The sequence below is a fragment of the Vespa crabro genome, chromosome 14, assembly GCF_910589235.1.
Source record: "Vespa crabro chromosome 14, iyVesCrab1.2, whole genome shotgun sequence".
NCBI classification, from domain to species: Eukaryota; Metazoa; Arthropoda; class Insecta; order Hymenoptera; family Vespidae; genus Vespa; species Vespa crabro.
In genome coordinates this window covers 5,757,598-5,775,909 of record NC_060968.1, presented here as the reverse complement: position 1 = coordinate 5,775,909, position 18,312 = coordinate 5,757,598, and the positions used below count along the sequence as shown (strand labels likewise).

At 43.1% G+C, this 18,312-nt stretch overlaps 1 protein-coding gene across 12 annotated transcripts in view; it reads right to left on the bottom strand.

Annotated features, from left to right (window-relative positions):
- The window catches only part of LOC124429223 (CUGBP Elav-like family member 4), a 462,839-nt gene that overhangs the window by 61,543 nt on the left and 382,984 nt on the right, over positions 1-18,312 (bottom strand). For 4 of the 12 annotated variants that reach the window (XM_046974220.1, XM_046974225.1, XM_046974221.1 and 1 more), the window contains exon 1: positions 4,917-5,603. The exons of 5 other annotated variants lie outside the window; for them this stretch is intronic. In XM_046974220.1, the coding sequence (XP_046830176.1) occupies positions 4,917-4,967 (51 nt within the window). In that variant the 5' untranslated portion in view covers positions 4,968-5,603. Of the gene's footprint in view, positions 1-4,916; positions 5,604-18,312 lie in introns of those variants that run through there. 3 more of the 12 variants (XM_046974228.1, XM_046974219.1, XM_046974218.1) reach the window with 2 other exon arrangements.

Genomic DNA, 18,312 nt, shown 5'->3' with positions numbered 1-18,312 from the left:
GTTCGTGGAACATATCCTACGACGATATATTCAAGTCCCCTTGCTTCTCTTCCTCTATCTTTTTTTCTTCTTTTCTTTCTTTTTCTTTTTTTTTCTTTCTTCAACAAGCAAACGTACGAGGAGTCTTAGGAAAGCCACGTAAAATTCAGATATCGAATGGGTAGAGGCTGATAAGCGGCGAATTGAATGGTGAATACCGTTTCGGAAATTGAATAAGCTATCGTGGCTGTGCCGAAGCGCCAAGTGGAAACCCGGTATTTGACCTGGCTGCGTGCAATCAATGTACTGATTGGAGATAAGGGCTCGCCCTGCGGACTCCCTCTGGCATCCTCTACGGCATGATTTATATAGGTATGGCCTTCGCCAGCGATGTATTCATTACTTGATTACCCTTCAGCGAGTTAATTTCGATCATGGCCACGTAACGAGTCGGATGACTTCATCTCTTCCATTACGATCTTTTTACCTTTCTGCCTGATATGATCGAATAGGAAAACAGAATTGGCTGTATTTTCTATCGACTCTCTCTCTCTCTCTCTCTCTCTCTCAAGTTCCGATCAATACCGACAATCGAAATCCCTATCGAAACCATAATATTAAACCTTACTATACGTGTATACGCGTATACGGTAAGTGTATACATGTAGGTAGATTAAGGAAAATTAATCATTACGGGTTAATAAAAAAATCATTTTATAAATGATTTGCGTGCTAGAAACACGACGAGTATAAATCGGTAACTGAGGCAAGTAGAAAAATGTCGCATTTCTCATTAACATTAATCACCCAATACGGTGACCCAAATAGTGACGTTGATCGTTTATTAGCGATCATTTAGGCGAGAAGAGGATTACCGAAAATTAAACTAGATTCCAAACAACTATCTATTTGGGCTTTATCGATTGTACGTAGAGACATAGACTTAACCCATGTCGAGCTCATTGAACGTTCGGGCCTGTTTGATAGGATGCATATTAACCGCAGGAGCGATCGCTCCGAAAGTTCCGAATTCAATGATCGTTTAACGACGTTTCCGCGTTATACCGGACTGATTCGCTCGCAGTTTCGAGCGAGAGACATGGAATAGCAGTACCGAGGAGACGAAGAGAAGTAGAAGCGGCCCAGCCGCCGTCTCTGCAGGTGCGCACTCGACTCGAGTTAACTTTGATGATTCTCCACGTACAAGACACGGTAACCGTTGGGAAACTGTATATCCCACGAAATCTGCATCCGCGGTCGCTCCGGTAATACAGCTAATTTGTCGAATGTTCCAAAGCAAATGCACTCCTCCTTCGTATGCTTCTCGCGTTGGGTGCCTTACTACTATACTACTAGGGTTAGTGAGTGTGCTGGGACTGAGAGAGGAAAAGGGACGTATATGCCGTTGGGAAACGGGAGGAAAGGAGAAGGATGAGACTAGCTTCCTAACGTATTAGATCTAAGTGGATTCCAGCCGAGTTAATTGGCGAATTAATTGAAACTGAAAATTAATTTAGAACCAAGTATACAATTGATATTTTACGATCAACAGAAAACAGTTTTATCCGCGTCACGAGTTTCAAAGTTAAAAAGTTTTAACGCGAAATTAAGCCACTCATAACTTTCGCGCGCATGAAGCGCTGCGTATATTAAACAATATACGGACGTAAATGATATAATATTCAAGCACGGTTAATCAAGATGTGTGTGTGTGTAGGTAAACATTTTGTCAGAGCGTAATATTGGCTTTTTTTTTTAAACAAAATTCTTCAAGATTTGAAAGATATGGAAAGATATGTGAAACGTTCGATTAACGAGTAAAACACTTGTGTACGCGTAAAAGAAATGGAGCATCGCGTTAACAGCGTGGAACAGGATACGAGATCAAAGGCGAGAGAAGAATATATATTTCAACGTTTCCAATCGCGATATTTTTCGTCGTGTTTCTTCGACACCAAAGATATCCTCTCGGATTTCTCTCCTCTCTATCTCTCTCTTTTTTTTTTTTTTTTTTTTCCAAATTCACCTAGCTAGTCGGTTGTGACGTTTTTCTCTAACACTCCGCAAATATTTGAGCGCCAACTATACTCTTCCCAAAGAGCATTTGAGTTGAGTGAGCTTTTGCACCCTCGCAGAGCCAATCGGCGTTTACCGATTGTAATCTAAGCCAATGCCTCGCTGCGCACTAAATGTCAAATGTTATCCGGCTCTTTCTCTTTCTCTTTGTTTCGAGTTCGTGCTGCTCCGTGGTGCTCGCTTTCAACATTTTCCATGTTACACGGACCTAGGAAGGAAAGTCGGTTCGGGCCGATGCGATTGTCGCACGACGGTTTTAGAAAACCGTTCGCGGTTTTTTTTTCTCGATCAACTATCTACGTTCAACTACTTTTCGTTGTCTCATTATTACGATCATTTAATAGATCACCCGTTACAGTCGGTTACGCGTCGACGGATAAAAGAGGCTCCTCTTTGTTCGCTCAACGACCAAAAACGTAGGTAAGAAGTAGATAGAAGGAGATAATGCAAAGTTATAATGCTATGTCTAATATAAAAGATAGAATTTTTCCGTTCATAAAAGTTGAGAGTGAACGCGTACCCGCCGTAAGGCATTGTACATTACATCACGTTCGTTTGTTTTCCTCGAGTTAATAAGATACTTTGCTCGGTTCCTGGGTAATCCTGAGTCTCCCCAATCCCCCATATACCATCATTCCCCTTTATCAATTTGATAATGCAATCACACTTTTAACAATGTCCAGTCGAATTTCCGAAGATATCTGCTCTCAGAGATATTTAAATTCGCGATGGTCATTATTAACATGCAGCAGGGTGTTGCTTGTTGGTTCGGATCGATAATCGTGGGCGCGTCCACGTTATGCCACGTTGGATCTGTCGTTGGGACCTCCCTATAATAAACAACGCGGAGACAATATTTCGTTTATCGTTCATAACGAAGCCCAATGATTCTCTGATGAAACAACGACTCCTTTCGGCGACATTTTTCAGGACCGAGGGAGTCGGTCACATTCTTCCTGTTAAATAAATTCTCCTCCGGGCAGGTTGAAGAAAACAATGCAGGCTCGCTGATATTAAACGAATCGATCTGAGAAGAATTCTCAGCAGGTCGAACTCGCTATGGGAGGAGTCTGGCTCGCATAACCGGATGAGACGTACGATAGAAAAGGAAAGGGCCAGATAACGGGCATAAGATTTGAGATTGATGAACATGAGTTGGGAAGCGGTATGGCCATGTGGCGTCGGCGATGGCGGCGATGGAGCGCATTTACTAGAACGCTATGCGTCGGCACATTCACGTGTGCTGCTGAATTAATTGATGCACGACTCTGCATCAGCAGCATCCTCGTCGTCTCGTGAGAACGTGTCATGTGTACCGGTGGGACTACCACCGGCGTTTCTCTTCCTCTTCCTCCGTCCCCAACGTCCGACGTTTCCGATACAAACACTCACGCGTATGTGCCCGTATAATATACGACGACGGACAGTGCTGGCGCCGAAGGAACCGACGCGCGCGAATCGACAGGGTGAGGGATAAATGGACGTCGTGCCTGAAATATCAGCGTCGGAGGACCGCCCATGTTAACTGAATTGCCAATCCAAACCCAAGCTAAAGCTACGAAGTTGATCCTTATGTGATCCACGTAATTCTTTTGACAAAATAATAGACCGTTTATAAGTTTATCGAGGGATCGTCATTTGTACTATTGGCTCATTCGTACGATGTAACTTTTAATACGTACTGTACTGTAATCGAGTGTACTACTGACTGCGATGTCGCGAAAAAAACGTCGAACAATTATTCAATACTTTCCCTCTTTCCGATCGAAGACGGATTTAAATAGTTGTAGTAATTATTATAGAATTATTTAAATCGTTAGTACGTTCCAATGAACGATCGTCATTCCTTCTTAAAGATTTTAACAGGAATGCAAATGTATACAATAAGTATAATCGTACGATTATAATCTTAAAAAGTAGGCAACTAGGAGAAGCCATTAAGACGAGGATATACGATGGACAAGCATGGAACGCGCAAAAGTAATTTTTCAAAATAATCCAATACGATAGATCAAAGTGCTTTCGAACGAAGCCAAGCACTTGGCTGCGTTGGAGCAGCTGCTTTTCTTCCTCCTAAACGGCGCGTGTCCACGGGGTAACGCTTAATGCAGTGAGGCGTGTACGTCGTGCGTGTGCGCATTTGCATGTAGAGTCTCTCCCCCATGCTGTTTCCTCTCTTTTTACGCCTAACGCACGTACACACGTATATGTACGCTTGGACGACGGGGAACCGGGAAACGTTATTATAAGCGTTACGCGTGAAGGCTGGTCAGAGAAACAACATATGGTCGTAGTATAACGTAACGTTCGGCCGAGCGAGTTGCCAGAAATAGTCTCACGCAAGTAAACACAAACGGAGAAGATACTTTACGAGTAGCGGTCGCGTTAAAGGGCTCCTCCTCCTACAGCGCCTCCTTGATAAGATCCGTGCTCGCGCGGAAATCGAACACGGATCGTAAAGCCAGCGTGCATATTCGCGCGCGCGCGCCTATCGGGATTACCAACGACGTTCGCTGCCACCAATATGATCCGATCCTTCCTCGCTCCCTCTCATTCTTTTCAAGACATTCGCGCATTCATCAGCATTCCTCAGCTCCCATTCGAGCGAGAGACAGCGCCGGCCCAATAAATTTTTACGAAGGAAAGTATATTCGATATTTTTTCCGATATTCGAGAGCATATTTAACGTCCGATAGGGCTGAAAAGCTATGTAACTCCTTATGGTCGACCACGTGCGACGGTGGATTTTAATTGGAGCGATATTTCTTCTGGGCAAAAGAACGCGAAGAAAGTAAAGCGACAAATGATACGGATTCTCATAGACGACAAAAGGAATAAGATGCGTGACACAAAACACTCACCATTTGCATGTCGTTCCGACGCGACGACACCACTTCCAAAATGTGAACCATTGGTGCCAGTTTTGAAAGGAAAAAGATCCGGCAGTAGCGCCGACCGCGTGGCCGGCTCGAGATAGATAGTAGGGAAGGATGAACAAATTTCGCACGCTTCGAGGATGCGCGTAAAACGCACTGTATCACAATCTGACCTGGTCCCGACGCGGTCTGACGCTCTTCGGTACGTACTCTGTCGGTCGACGAAATAAATTCTCACCAAAAAGAAATAAAAACTGTAGGATCTTCTGACTTCACAGAAATATTGCACGGTGGTAAAGTCGTAACACAATTTCTCAATGGATAAACGCAAAACTCTTTTTCTCTTCTTTTCTTTCTCCTTCTTCTTCTTCTTCGTTTCTGTTTACCACAGAAGCTAACGCTCCTGATATCCCACAGGAACGCGACCTTCTCTCGGGAACGGTGCACACGGTGTCTGCCCGCGCGCGCGCGCGCGCGCAGCTCACACCGAAAAGGGCGAAAGAAAAAACGAGCCAGCGAGCGAGCGAGCGAGCGAGCGAGAGCGAGAGCGAGAGAGAGAGAGAGAGAGAGAGAGAGAGAGAGAGCGGGAGAACCGAGCGAGAGAGCAAAGAAGACGGAGGGGACAGAGCTATAGATAAAACCCCGAACGCAGCTCGTCCGCGACTGATTCCCCAGGCCTACACGCACCCTCTAGTTTTCTCCCTTTCATCCCCCACTACCCCACCCTCCTCGCTGCTGCTGCTGCTTCGTCCCCTCCCTCCTAACAACCCCCCCCTTTCCTCCCCCTCCTCCTCCCCGTCGTCCTTCCTCCTCGCGCGCGTCTCCCTCTTATCCCCTACGAGCGTCCCCCTCTTTGGATCTACGCACCCTTTGCGAGAAAACCCACGCACCCTTCGTTGCTCTGCGGACCCTCGCTCTCTCGCCTTTTCCTACCATCCCTCTTTCTCATTCTCCATCCTTCTCTACAGGACGCCGTCCATTTCTCTCTTCCTCCCCTGATATCGATAGAACGTTTCCCTAGCGTTCGGCCAATCAAAGGAACGCAAAACTTTTCCCTAGACCGTCGCCGTACCTCGTGGTCCACGAAAAAGAATGAAGAAAAGAATATCCATGATGCGGGCAAAAGTGTGGTGCTTTGAAAAAGTACAAAGGACAGTTCTCTTTTTTGTTTCCTTTTCCTTTTTTCTTGTTTCCTTTTTATTTCCTAAATATAGTTTATCTATTTACATGGTGAATTGACTCGACGTATTGACGAAAGCACCTAGAAATACCTCCTCTGAGTAGCCACAATGGAAAAAGGACAAGAGATACAACGAGATCTGTTAGCTATACCTACCGCTTTTCTGCGATGTTGACTTCGACGATCGCGGGAAGCGACAAGGGAAGCTATTTTATTTATGGCGAGGGTCTTGTGCGCGGCCTTGAACGTTCTCGCATCGTTCGAATATACGGGGATGTTCAACCGAGACCAGACGGAGAGAGAGAATATGTGTGTGTGCGCGTATTTGGGCGAATCCGTGGTTTTTCTAAGAAAGATATTTCGAAGAACGGAAAGAGAAACGTAATGATCTTAGGCTGAAAGAAATTTATCCGGGAAAAAACGATTCGACCTCGACACGAATAATTTTTTTCATCACGGTACAAAGTTGTTATCTTCTTATCTGCATGGCGGAAAAGAATCGATTGAGACTGGGCGAGGACCGCCGATTCGAAATTCAAAGTAAAGTTTTAAAATAAACAGTGACCAATCGGTGCGCAACACGTTTAATCCTTTGAGTGCTAAGCTTTTAGAGCTTCAAAAGCTATGATGTCCTTCCATTCTTTCTTTTGCTTTTATAGATTTGCCGAAGCTTTTTCGTTAGTATTTTGTTTTATTTAAAAAGAACGAAGAGGACCGGTCAGTCGATCGATTTTACAAGCCGCTCGAAACAGACGACTCGTCGAAATTTACGAAATTGAAAAGATGATTCTGTCTCGGCTAAAAGCCAAACGGCACACGATCGGTACGATTTATTCAAAATCTTGCTCTATCACGAGTCGTGCGTCCGATGGGTATAAACTTGGAAGAATCGAAAGGGGAAAGAGTAAGGAAAAGGAAAAGTAATGCACGAGGATAGAGGGAAGAAACGTACAAGGACCAGCACGGTTAACCTCTCGTCATCCTTCCTTGCTTTCGTTCGGGGATTTGTTGGTTCAAAAGGATCTCTCGTAGGAACATTCGCAAAACTCTCCATCCGCTTTCCTCCAACCCGCCATCTCCCGTGCTCCCATTTTTTTTCCCCTTCTTTCTCCTTCTCTTTCTCTTGCTCTTTCTCTCTGGCCATCCTCCGCAGCTCGCGTTTTTAAAGGGCGTACAAAAGCCACCGGAAATTGCTCCCGGCTCTTTCGACGTTACGCTCGATTCCATATCTGTCTATTTCTTCCTCCCTTCCAGTCTTTCCTCTTCTTTCCAGGATTCACCCAAGCTACCCTCGAAGCTACCTTTGCCCTCTCGACGATATCCTCAACCTTTTGCCTACTAACGGTTCTTCTTCGTTATCGTCGATTTCACGAGTAGCTTCCTACGGAGGCGGCAAGAGTTCCGATAATGGTGGATTTAGATGGAACGATTCGAGCCGCTGCACCAATTCTTGGCCTAAAAACCAAGAGGTCTTGGTGAAGCCTGCTAAGGACGAGGAATGATCGTTTTCATTCCTGGAACTGGCTTTAACGAATCGCAGCTCGTAACGGGATTCATCTTATAGGAGATTCGTTAAGTATCGATGGATGTTAGGGAATACGATGGGGTGTAAAGGGTGGGCCATTTTTTGAAATCGAACGAATTATGTCCCGAGCCATCGGCTCACAAGTCTGCCAGAAGAATACGGATTAAGCGTCTGCGTTGAAAAAGTGACGCGAATTCGCGCGATCTCTAGCCAGCGATCCGTCTTGCGTAACTTGTCGATTCAGGATAGGACGAGGAGGAGGAGGAGGAGGAGGAGGATGAATAGAGAGCCCTCGAGAGAGGTCCGAGAGGAAATCGATACGAAAGCTGTCATGACGAAAAAAGGAACGGGGAAAAAAGACTCAGAATCGACGAGTCCAGGATGAGGAAAGTCAGAAACGTGTTTCGGTGTGCCCTTCGTTCACTAGGGCGAAGTATTTACTTAGCTATAAAGGGGTGAGAGCTGAGAGAGCCTAAAAAGAGGGGACGACAGAGAGGGAGGGGGCGGGTAGAGAGAGACAGAGAGAGACAGAGATGTGACGGAGGACGACCGAGTGAAAGTTGCCTAAGGAAAACTCCAACGGTCGCGTTGCTGCTTTTTGATGACTTCGAGGGAACTTCGCCTCGGGACGATGAAGTCTGGAAAAGACTTTGAAAACTCGAACGCCGATATGGAAAGTGAGGGACCCGCCATGGCCCGTTATGGATCACGCGATCAATCTCTTCGCACGAGAATGGCGAAAAGTTAGAGGGCATTGCACGAACCTAAAGTAAAAGAGAGAAAAAAGGGATCTACTCTGTTTCGTCCAAGCAAACCTATCGAGTTTGAAATTTTCGACGACACGGCTTGTTGCTGAAATGTTTTTAATAGGGTTTTACAACTAGTTTGAAACGAACGTAATGTTAATTCACTGTCAGTCCGAGTTCTCGAACGTAGGATAGATCGGTATTGAAAATCATCATCCATTATCTTTACTTTAGATTTGAAAAACTCTTATCTTTCTTAAGGAAGTAAACAACAGAAAACTTTTGTGTCCTTATCGTATATGCAAGAACGCAAGAAAAGACACCGGCTGGAGAACCGAGATAAGGCTGAAAAGCGTCCTTGAGATCGAAGATGCCAATGGTTACGTCCGGGCACTGTCGGTCGGACGCTTGCATTAATACGACAGCTCGACGTGTCGTAAACGATCGCGTGCGATTATGTCACGCTGATGCAACTCGATGCCAGTCGATCGATTTCCCATAAATTACGTTGAATCCTCGACCAACAACAAGCAGCCATCCACTCGACCTCACTCGAATCCTTTCTCTGAACCATACGAAGACGATTAAACCCTTTGCACCTGCACCTTCCTTTCAAGATTCAAACTCACCCCTTATTCCTCTTTGTTTCCAAGAACTCCGCAATCGCGAAGCGTCAGGAATATTTATTTCGCGAGCGAAATCGATTTTCCAAAAGAGAACGCCAAAAGAAGATTATCTTATCTCAAGCTCATTTCTAGCTATCGTTCAAAAGAAAAAGGTATTTCTCTCCAATGGAGGATTTCTTTTATTTTCCTTTTCCTCGATAATGAATTTGCGGGGATTCGGTCGTCTTATCTACTCGGAAATTTGAAAGTTCCGTCTCGTATACGCACACAATCCTCTCTCTCTCTCTCTCTCTCTCTCTCTCTCTTCCTCTTTCTCAATATAGTATATTATGCATGCATAATGCGCATGAGAGTAAGATAAAAGTTACTTCGTAATGTGGAGATACAGGAAAGAGGGGCAGGATAGTCTGTTTTTACTGCCGCCTAGGGTGATACAAAAATTATACGAGTTAAAACAGTGGTCTCCGAAACATATAGCGAAATCTGATCACGGAAGATATTATCGAAGATACGTATGTCAAAAGAGAGAGAGAGAAAGGGAAATGTTATTCATACATCGTATAAGCTGTAAAGGAGAGAGAGAGAGAGAGAGAGAGAGAGAGAGAGAGAGAGAGAAAAGCAGAACGTTCGAGGCAGATACGATGGTGGACGAAGAGCAGAACCCTCGACCCATGGCGGCCCCTTTTACCCGGTTTCCCGGTATCCAAGTCCGCGATTAGCGACCCTTCATAACTCGTTGCCCTTACCTACTTGCTTCATCGACCCTTCACTTTGTGACTCTTCAGCGCCCTCTACACACTCTCTCTCTCTCTCGCTTATATCTCTCCTTGCTCGTTCTATCCGTTTTACCTTCTCTCTACTTGGCTTCAATTTTTATCCGTCGTCTTTGCGAAACTTTTGCTTACCTCCTCTCGATCGCTGTACTCGTTTATCTTCTTGCTAAAACGACTCTTGACCTTTATCTTACAACGTCGCTTCCAGTTTTCTACCGATTTCCTTTCGTTTTGCTTCTCCGGTAATTTTTGTTGCGTTAATTTGCCCCGAGAGTTAATGCTTTTTCTTAATATCGCGAGGAAGTTTAGCTCTCCTTCACTTGCCTTTTCTTTATTCAACTATCTCAACAAGGATGTATTTTGTAATACGTGATGAAAATTTCTTCAATCTGGATTCTTTGATTATACAATATTCCTCCATCGTATTAATAAATCAGTTTCAGTAAGAACTGACGTGACTTTACGCAAAATATTTGACTTAGTATTTTTTTCTTTCTCTTAAGCTACCCCTATTCGAGAAAAGGGAAAGAATATAAGACCGGACATGGGCGATTTTATTCGAAGGTGTATCGTAGCGTGGAAAACGGAAGGGGAAGTTTTGAGTCCAGGTGCATGAGAAGTCAGACCCCGGCTGAACAAAGTACAATGATCTCTATTTGATGTACGATATTAACATTATTCTGTTATCCGCATTCTGACAAAAGATCAGACATAACATTACACGTTAAAAATCTTCTTTTAGGATATTTATTCAGGCACAAATAAATATATCTCATTATATCCTCGATTCATGGTAACGCTGATTCCCACCAATTGATTCGTATATTTGATTTCTTTTCGAAAGCTCTTTTGATATTAAAAGTCATCATTGACGATGACTATAACATGTATTATGAGCGTTTGTAATAGGATTTAAATATGGAATGCTTACTAACAATTTACAATAGAGTACAGATTCATATAATGGGAACTAATATGAGAGATAATTGTAACCCGATTTCCATTCGTTTCTACCGTCGACGATCGTTATATTTATAATCATTGGAAAAATAAATTTATGGGAGCTTGTAAAAGAGAGGTAAAACTTTAAGCACCTTACCGTATTCGTTGAGTAGTCCCCTTGCCCGATGATACATCGTGGAATTACCTCAATTATAGAAAATTCATAACTTCAAATCGTAACTATATGTAGCTCAAATGAAAACGAGATTTCGTGTTTCTTCATTTATACCGACGTATACCTTCGAGAACGATTTATATCTATTTAATGAAATATTCGTGATAATATTACAAGCTCGCTAAGAATATTAATTCCGCTCGAAGGACGACCTCTCAATTCGAGCGCTGCCGGAATACTAATGCTCGTCGAACGATATTATTGTCGCGACCTTCAAAACGTTACAATACTTTCAAAGAGATACATTATTGGATTGTCATTGAAGGTAAAAGTGCGATACGGCGGAGACTTCAAATGTCAACAACAATAGACGAAAATCACTCTTAAGAATGTTTCGCCGATCGGATTAGTTTATTTCGTGTTGTATCAAGAAGGCCTTCGTTTCATCAATAAGCTCCTGCCTAATGGATTTAACCATCTGCAGTTTCATTTCATTTTTTGGTAACAAAAGTTTTGAGTAATTATAATTTTTCATTGCCCGATATGATAAGATACTAGCGATTCTGATATTTTACAATAATGCGTTGCCCGTGAAAAAGACGCTTAATAAGACTCGAGGGATATTTAAACGTTTCTATCCTTCTCTTTTCTTCCTTTTGCGAGAACACACGTATAATATATCGATCGAAGGTGGGATAAAGGTAACGTCACGCGATATCACTTTGTCCACACTCCTCGACACAGTTAAGAAAATTGTAGATAAAACAGAGGTACCCGTCAAATTAGAAGGCGTAGCCTGTGTTTACCACGTTCCGGAGTTTGCGATGAGCAATCGCAATTATCGATCGGGAGGTTTTAATGACGTCAAATAGCGCGAACGTAGCGGTGAGTGTCCGATCGTATAATGCGCTACCAACAATACCTTTTTACACTAATCTTAACTTTTGCGTCTAAGCAACCTTATTTTTACACCACCTTATCCAGTATTAAAAAAAAAAAAAACTAGACTACAGTCTATTCTTAGAAAGAGGCTAACTCTATCATAATATCATAACGCATTTTTTCAAGGTTCTCTCTCTCTCTCTCTCTCTCTCTCTCTCTCTCTCTATAACAAGCTACGAGCGAAAGAAAGATATTTTCTCGATTAGACGGAGAAATTTGTCTGCGATGAACTCTATTGGTTTGCCGATGGAATTATCCTTCTTATAATTCAAGAAAAATGATGTCTATTCCGCAAAATCATCCGGGCAAATAATGAGCTTCTCGCGTAGCAAAGAAGAACGCGTGCGCCCGCGTGTATCGAGAGTGGACGGTGGAGGCTCTCGGCGTTAATTTGTCGTTACCCCATAGCCATTCGTTTGCCAGTGACAGCCGGACACGAAGGGGTGGCATTGTCGAGGTCGCGTGCCCGACGGACCGTGGTGAGAAGGTGTTCGTCAGTGCGTACTCGAATGCATGTGTATGCGCGACGCTCTGTAAATGCGTTGGAAGGAAGGGTTGGCGTTGCTGTTGAAGCGAGACAACGGAAGAGATGTTAGTGGCGCTGTTAAGCTCGAACGTTCCTACTAGGATCGTCGTATATGGAAGGTTGGCAAAGAAGTGGAAAGAGATAGAAAGAAAAATAAGGTAGAAAGGTTTTGCTCGCTAGCATCGCTGGTCAGTGTATCGTGTCGAAGAAAAGGAAGAAGACGGAGAAGAAAAAAAAAGCAGAAAATGGAAGGGATGAGGACAGAAGATAGAGGTGGAGGTTGGTGGTGGTGGTACCGTCGATGTTGCCAGTGGTCGTCGTGCTACTACTGTACGCCTTGCGCCGTTCCCGCACTGAATTATTGAGACACCACCAGATCGATGTCACAAAAGGAAAGCGGCTGTGCGGCTTGAAATGACGGGCTTTCGCGTCACTCATACATTATGTACGCGGCCGGTTCTGCCCCTGCGTGTATATTCGTGGGCTAACACACAAAAAAGCGACAGAGAGAGAGAGAGAGAGAGAGAGAGAGAGAGAGAGGGAGAGGAAACTAGAGTTCTCCCTACGTCCTCGTCGTCGTGGTCGTGGTCGTCGTCGTCGTCGTCGTAGTGAACCGTTCGTCTGTCTGCCGCTTTCTTCTTCTCTCGCGATTACGTCGCCGCTATCGCACCGACGGCAAAAAAGAAAAAAAAAGATAGACCCGATGGAAGAAACAAGCCGAGGTCAGGTGTTCAAGACCTTTGTCCTTTTCATCCATCTAGAGTTTGTATCGAGCGGAAGTGTATGCATCGCGCAAATTACAACTTCGAGAAAGGGTAATTGTCACTTGAAAAATAATGACGTATGATCCTCGTACGTTCTCTCCTTTGGAAATAAACTCGTAAATATTAAATGCTACGAATTTAATATGTTGTACAATTAAACGATAGTCGATGGTAACGAGTGACATATATCCATTCAGATTTAATCCATACGAGAAACGATTGTTTTCCAAAAAGATAAAAAGTCTTATTCTGGAATCAATCAATTTACATTATCCCAAAAATCTCAGAAGAACGTTAAACGAGCGTTTAACCAAATAGTAAGATCCATTGGAAAAGGCGAGACTCGTGTTCATTCGCGCAGGCATGATGTCATCGTTTCTTTTTTTATTTCAAGTCCACGATCGTTGAATGCAAAAAAGCAAAGTATATCGCTAGAACAACCGAGGTCAGGTGCAGTTTTTCTCGTTTTCTTTGTCATACTGGAAGAAGCAAATGATAATTTGCTGTCGACTTATTCTCAATGTTCAAATATGTCAAGATGTGGTCAACAACGATTAGCACCAAGCAATGATGATTCTCGAAGATGAAAAAAATAATATTTACCCTTGAAATGTAAAGGCGAATACTTTTCCACGTCAAGGAAAAGCCTAATATAATTTCCATAGAAACTTGCTGAATCGAAAATACGTGCAAGTAATATAGGAGAGAATATTGACCGCTAGATAGACTATAATACAGTCGTCATTACAAAGGTTGCGTTGTTCTCTTTATACTCCTTCTCTATGTTCGAAGGGCAACGACATTCAAATCCATAAAACAAGTGCCGCCACACTCACGTTCTGACTACTACTTACTACACAAGGTACTTGTTTGTAGAAACACAAGCGACTATTCGTGAGAAAAAGAAAAAAGAAATATATTCGATATTAATTTCCGCACGCATCTTTCAGGATCGGTTTGCGAACGAGGAATTCCGTGTACGTGATACGTTCTCTCTCACGTTCGTACCCTTAATTCGAGGATGTTGGAATTAGGGCAGAATGGTTAGAGAGGGGTGCTTGTGTCTTGTCGCGTAGGTAGATGAAATATCTTACGGGCACTTACTTTATATAGGGAAGAAGGAGAGAGCAAGATGATAGCTGTGGGACTAGGCCTTCGGAAAGAGGCTGTCAGGATGGCATCGTCGTTGGCTCGAGGGTACGGAAGAGAGATAGCAGTAGAACGAGAGACAAAGAGAGAGAGAGAGAGAGAGAGAGAGAGACAGAGGTAGATATCGAGGGCAACTGATATCGACTTAGAGGGACATATCTTCGGGTTTTGCAGCCAAAGAGAAAAGGGAGGGATACTATCTTATGTAATATTTACCCCTCTTGCCTCAGCTCGCGCCTTCGTTCATCCCTCTACTTTCTTCTATCCCTGCCACCCTCTTTCGACCCTACTCTTTGTCTCTCTTTCTCTTTCAACTCTATCACGCACTATTTTTCTACTATCTTTTTCTCATCGCTCGCACGCACCGTATCCGTATCTAACGACCACTTGTTCGTGCTCTGATAAACCACGTTTATCATCACGAAAATTATAATCGTTCGACGCAATACTGGTTCTTATTAAATCCATGGATTTAAGTCATTCGTATTATCCGACAGGAATCAAAAGATTGAATTTTGCGGGTCATATTTACTATGTACGTTAGAACATACGTATTCTATTTTATCTGTGCTATTATGCCGAATATATTAACGTTTGATCAAAAACGTTTCACTTCACATTATCTATGTACGTTATCTTTGTTTATTTTTCTCAAGAAATCGTGACGACGACACTGAACTTACGAAATGTCAACTAGTTTTACTCCATATTTTGTTTTTGCAGACTCGACGCTCTTGTTCGACATCTTTTTTTTCCTAGCCGAATCACTTTGCCGTTCCATCCACCGCGACGCGTCGTAATCAGATTGCCGCTTAATGCCCGTGAAACTGAATAAAAATGCAATAGAGCGTCACTAGGTTATCGAAATCCACTTTTCCGTATAGCGCAGTGCGCGCTGCTAGCCACCATATATCGATTCGTCCACTTTTGCGGGGGGACAGAGAGAGAGAGAGAGAGAGAGAGAGAGAGAGAGAGAGAGAGAGAGAGAGAGAGAGAGAGAGAGCAAGCGAGCGAGCGAGCATCTCGTTCGAAAACACATTGGCCCAAAAGCGTGGAAACGGGGTTGAAGAGAGAACAAACGAAGGGGGAACCTGCGAGGGTGCTTGATCCAAAACGTTCTTTTCGTAAGCTCGATCGGAACGTTGATACTCTACGATCGTAGGAACGAAGTCACTATTGCGTTTCCACTTTTCATTGAAAGTGTACGCGTGAAATTGAGTTTCAAAAAAAAAAAAAAAAAGAAAAAAAAGTCGGAAATAGTCTTTGATAATGTTTGTTTTATCTTTGTCCTGATTCTCGACTCGAATATCGGCCTTTTTGTCGTTTTTATTCTATGCCATACTGAATGAAATAATCACGCATTGCACTGATCGACTTATCCTCCTATTTCAGTAGTTATTGTTATATATTTTATATCCCATTACATCGATAATGTAGCAGAGCACTCGAGGTGAAATAATAAAATTCGAAGGAGAGAGTATTTTTTTTTTCCGAGCGTTATTACTTTCGCTCGTGGGAGAGGAAAGAAATGGTCAAAGGCTATCTTATTACTTGAAGGACGGCCGGGCGTTCTATTTGCTCGATCTTTCGAGGTCAACGTGAAGAGCAAGTTCAATCAAAAGTACCTTATACTTCTTAACGAAGTAGCAATATTTTGTATACCTCTATTTATTTTATATTAACCCTCATCTACGACCGAAAAGGGTAGGCCTTATCAAAGGAATAAAGTTTCGAGGTGATTACCGGAGGATTACTTACTTAATTATGTAAATAAAACTTTTACAGCTTTGCTCGTGCATCAACGAGATAATTTGCGATCGTGCCAGATACAAAATTATTAAAACACCTTAGAGTGTTATTCAGAATCTTATCGGTTCTAAAAATCTCATCTAAAAACCATTTTATATTTAACAACATCCTTTGTTAATCTCTAGTCATTAATGATAGATTCGTTTAGAAACGTTTTTCCACGTTAAAAAAGAAAACAAATATTTTTTAATATATTAACCGATCCGTCTCTGTGACTGGGTGCTCTTTATATAAAGAAAAGAAATAATTAAAAATTCAAGATGGATGATAAAAGTATATAAAGCTCGATTCGTATGTTTGCAATATTAACAAGCACAGACTCTGATGTTGCACACCTCGCTGCACATGCAGTCCTGGCTGTATTTAATGCTTCATATGAGGGTCACGATTGTTCAGGACGTTTATATACCCATACAGAAAACGGCCACGAACAATTTGCACATGGCGGCAGACGATAATGACGGCGCCCAGAGACGTATTAAAAGTGAATTGCGAAAACAGCGTGGCCGGCAGGCAGCCCCATAACTCGGCCGTGAATGAGCGACGAGCTGCGAGAGCTCCTCCGGGTGTCGTTGACCCTTGAGTGACCCAACGTGACAGGCTGTAACGACTGGAAGAGACCCTCCGAGACCCCTCTTGATGAGGGTCCAAGATGGATGCCCGGCAATATTTTTCGCGTGAGGACTCGCGACCATTTCGAAACTTTCCTCTTCCACACGTCACTTCGTTCTCTCTCTCTCTCTCTCTCTCTCTCTCTCTCTCTCTTTTGTTCTCCTCGTTGTTTTTGTAGAAATACCGTCTGTGGGTTCGAACTCTGTTCTGAAAACTCAAAGTTTCATCGTCTGGCGTCTATCTATAAACTACTGTCCACTTTGGTGGATCGGTATGCTGTATTTTTAGCTCGATGAAATTGACTCGACGGATAAAAATGCTTCGTAGATTTTTTTTATCTGTATACAAAGTTTCCAATAAACAGGTCATTCTGATAAGAACACTGTGTGTTATTCCTCGATTTATTTAAGATGAAAGCAAAATGAAAAAGGAAAGTACACGTCAATCGTTCATTAAAGTTTCGCTTCAATAACGTCACAACTTATACCATCTTTAAAGTTCTTACGATTTCTTCTCGTAAATACCATAGCGTTTTATAAATGCTTGAAAAATATACTCGAAATCTAGAAAAAGAGAACGAATTTCTTTTACGGCCTCTCCCTTCTCCTTTCTTTTACTCCCTTCTTCGTTGTTCCTTTTTTATGTTCGTGTTAAGCCCGCGTCACGACCCTCGTGTACTCATTAACCGTAACTTCAAATTATACACGCGTGCACTCACGCCATTTCGGACAAAAATTATGCCACATGTCTTGTGGAGATGAAGCGCGCGCGCGCGAGAGAGAGGGAGAGAGAGAGAGAGAGAGAGAGAGAGACAAAGATAGAAAACCAGCCCCTTTTCGAAGGGCGTCTTTCACGCGATAATTACTCCGTCTCATGCACAAGGCTCGTAGACGCTGTCGGTAACGAACGTAACGTTTGGCAACGTTCTAGGTAGTATATCAAGATCGTCTTGACGTATACGAGAGATAACGAAGAAAGAACGAACGAGCGTAAAGAGAAAAAGGGGAAGAGAACGATCTAGCGAGTGCACGAGCTCGCCTTTTTCACGATTACTAATTCTTCCTTATCTAGTCGGACCTTTTTTCCCCATCAGCGCACGCTAAATTCAGGCCGGCTCGTTTCTTCGACTTAACTATGCTCTGCTCGAGTTGATCCCGTACAGTGTGCCGAAAATTGAAGTTCTTCGGAGAGGTATCGATCTCGCTTGTTGCTAATCTCGAGAAAACGCTAGCAATGTGAAAGAAAAAAAAAAAAAAAAAAGAAAAGAAAAAGAAGACACGCAGTTATTTTGTAACTTGACTAAAAAGAAAATTGTTCAATCAGCAAAGTCTGCGAATTTTCTAGTAGACACTTCTCAAAGCTATCATATATGGTCTCGATGTTATTATGCATATCGCGTTGCGGATATAGTCGTCAGCAAGTTATAATCGGATCAAAAATCGCAAGGAATAATCCCACCACGTGAACGTGAGGGCGCAAGCGAAGATAATTCGAGCGCTGCTCAATATGCAATCGGGTAATAAGGCACTGCTTGATGACCCGAAGGTGTATCAGTGCCCGGAGCCAATGCTAACGCAAACGAACTTTGCTTCGTTACCTCCTTGAATATTCA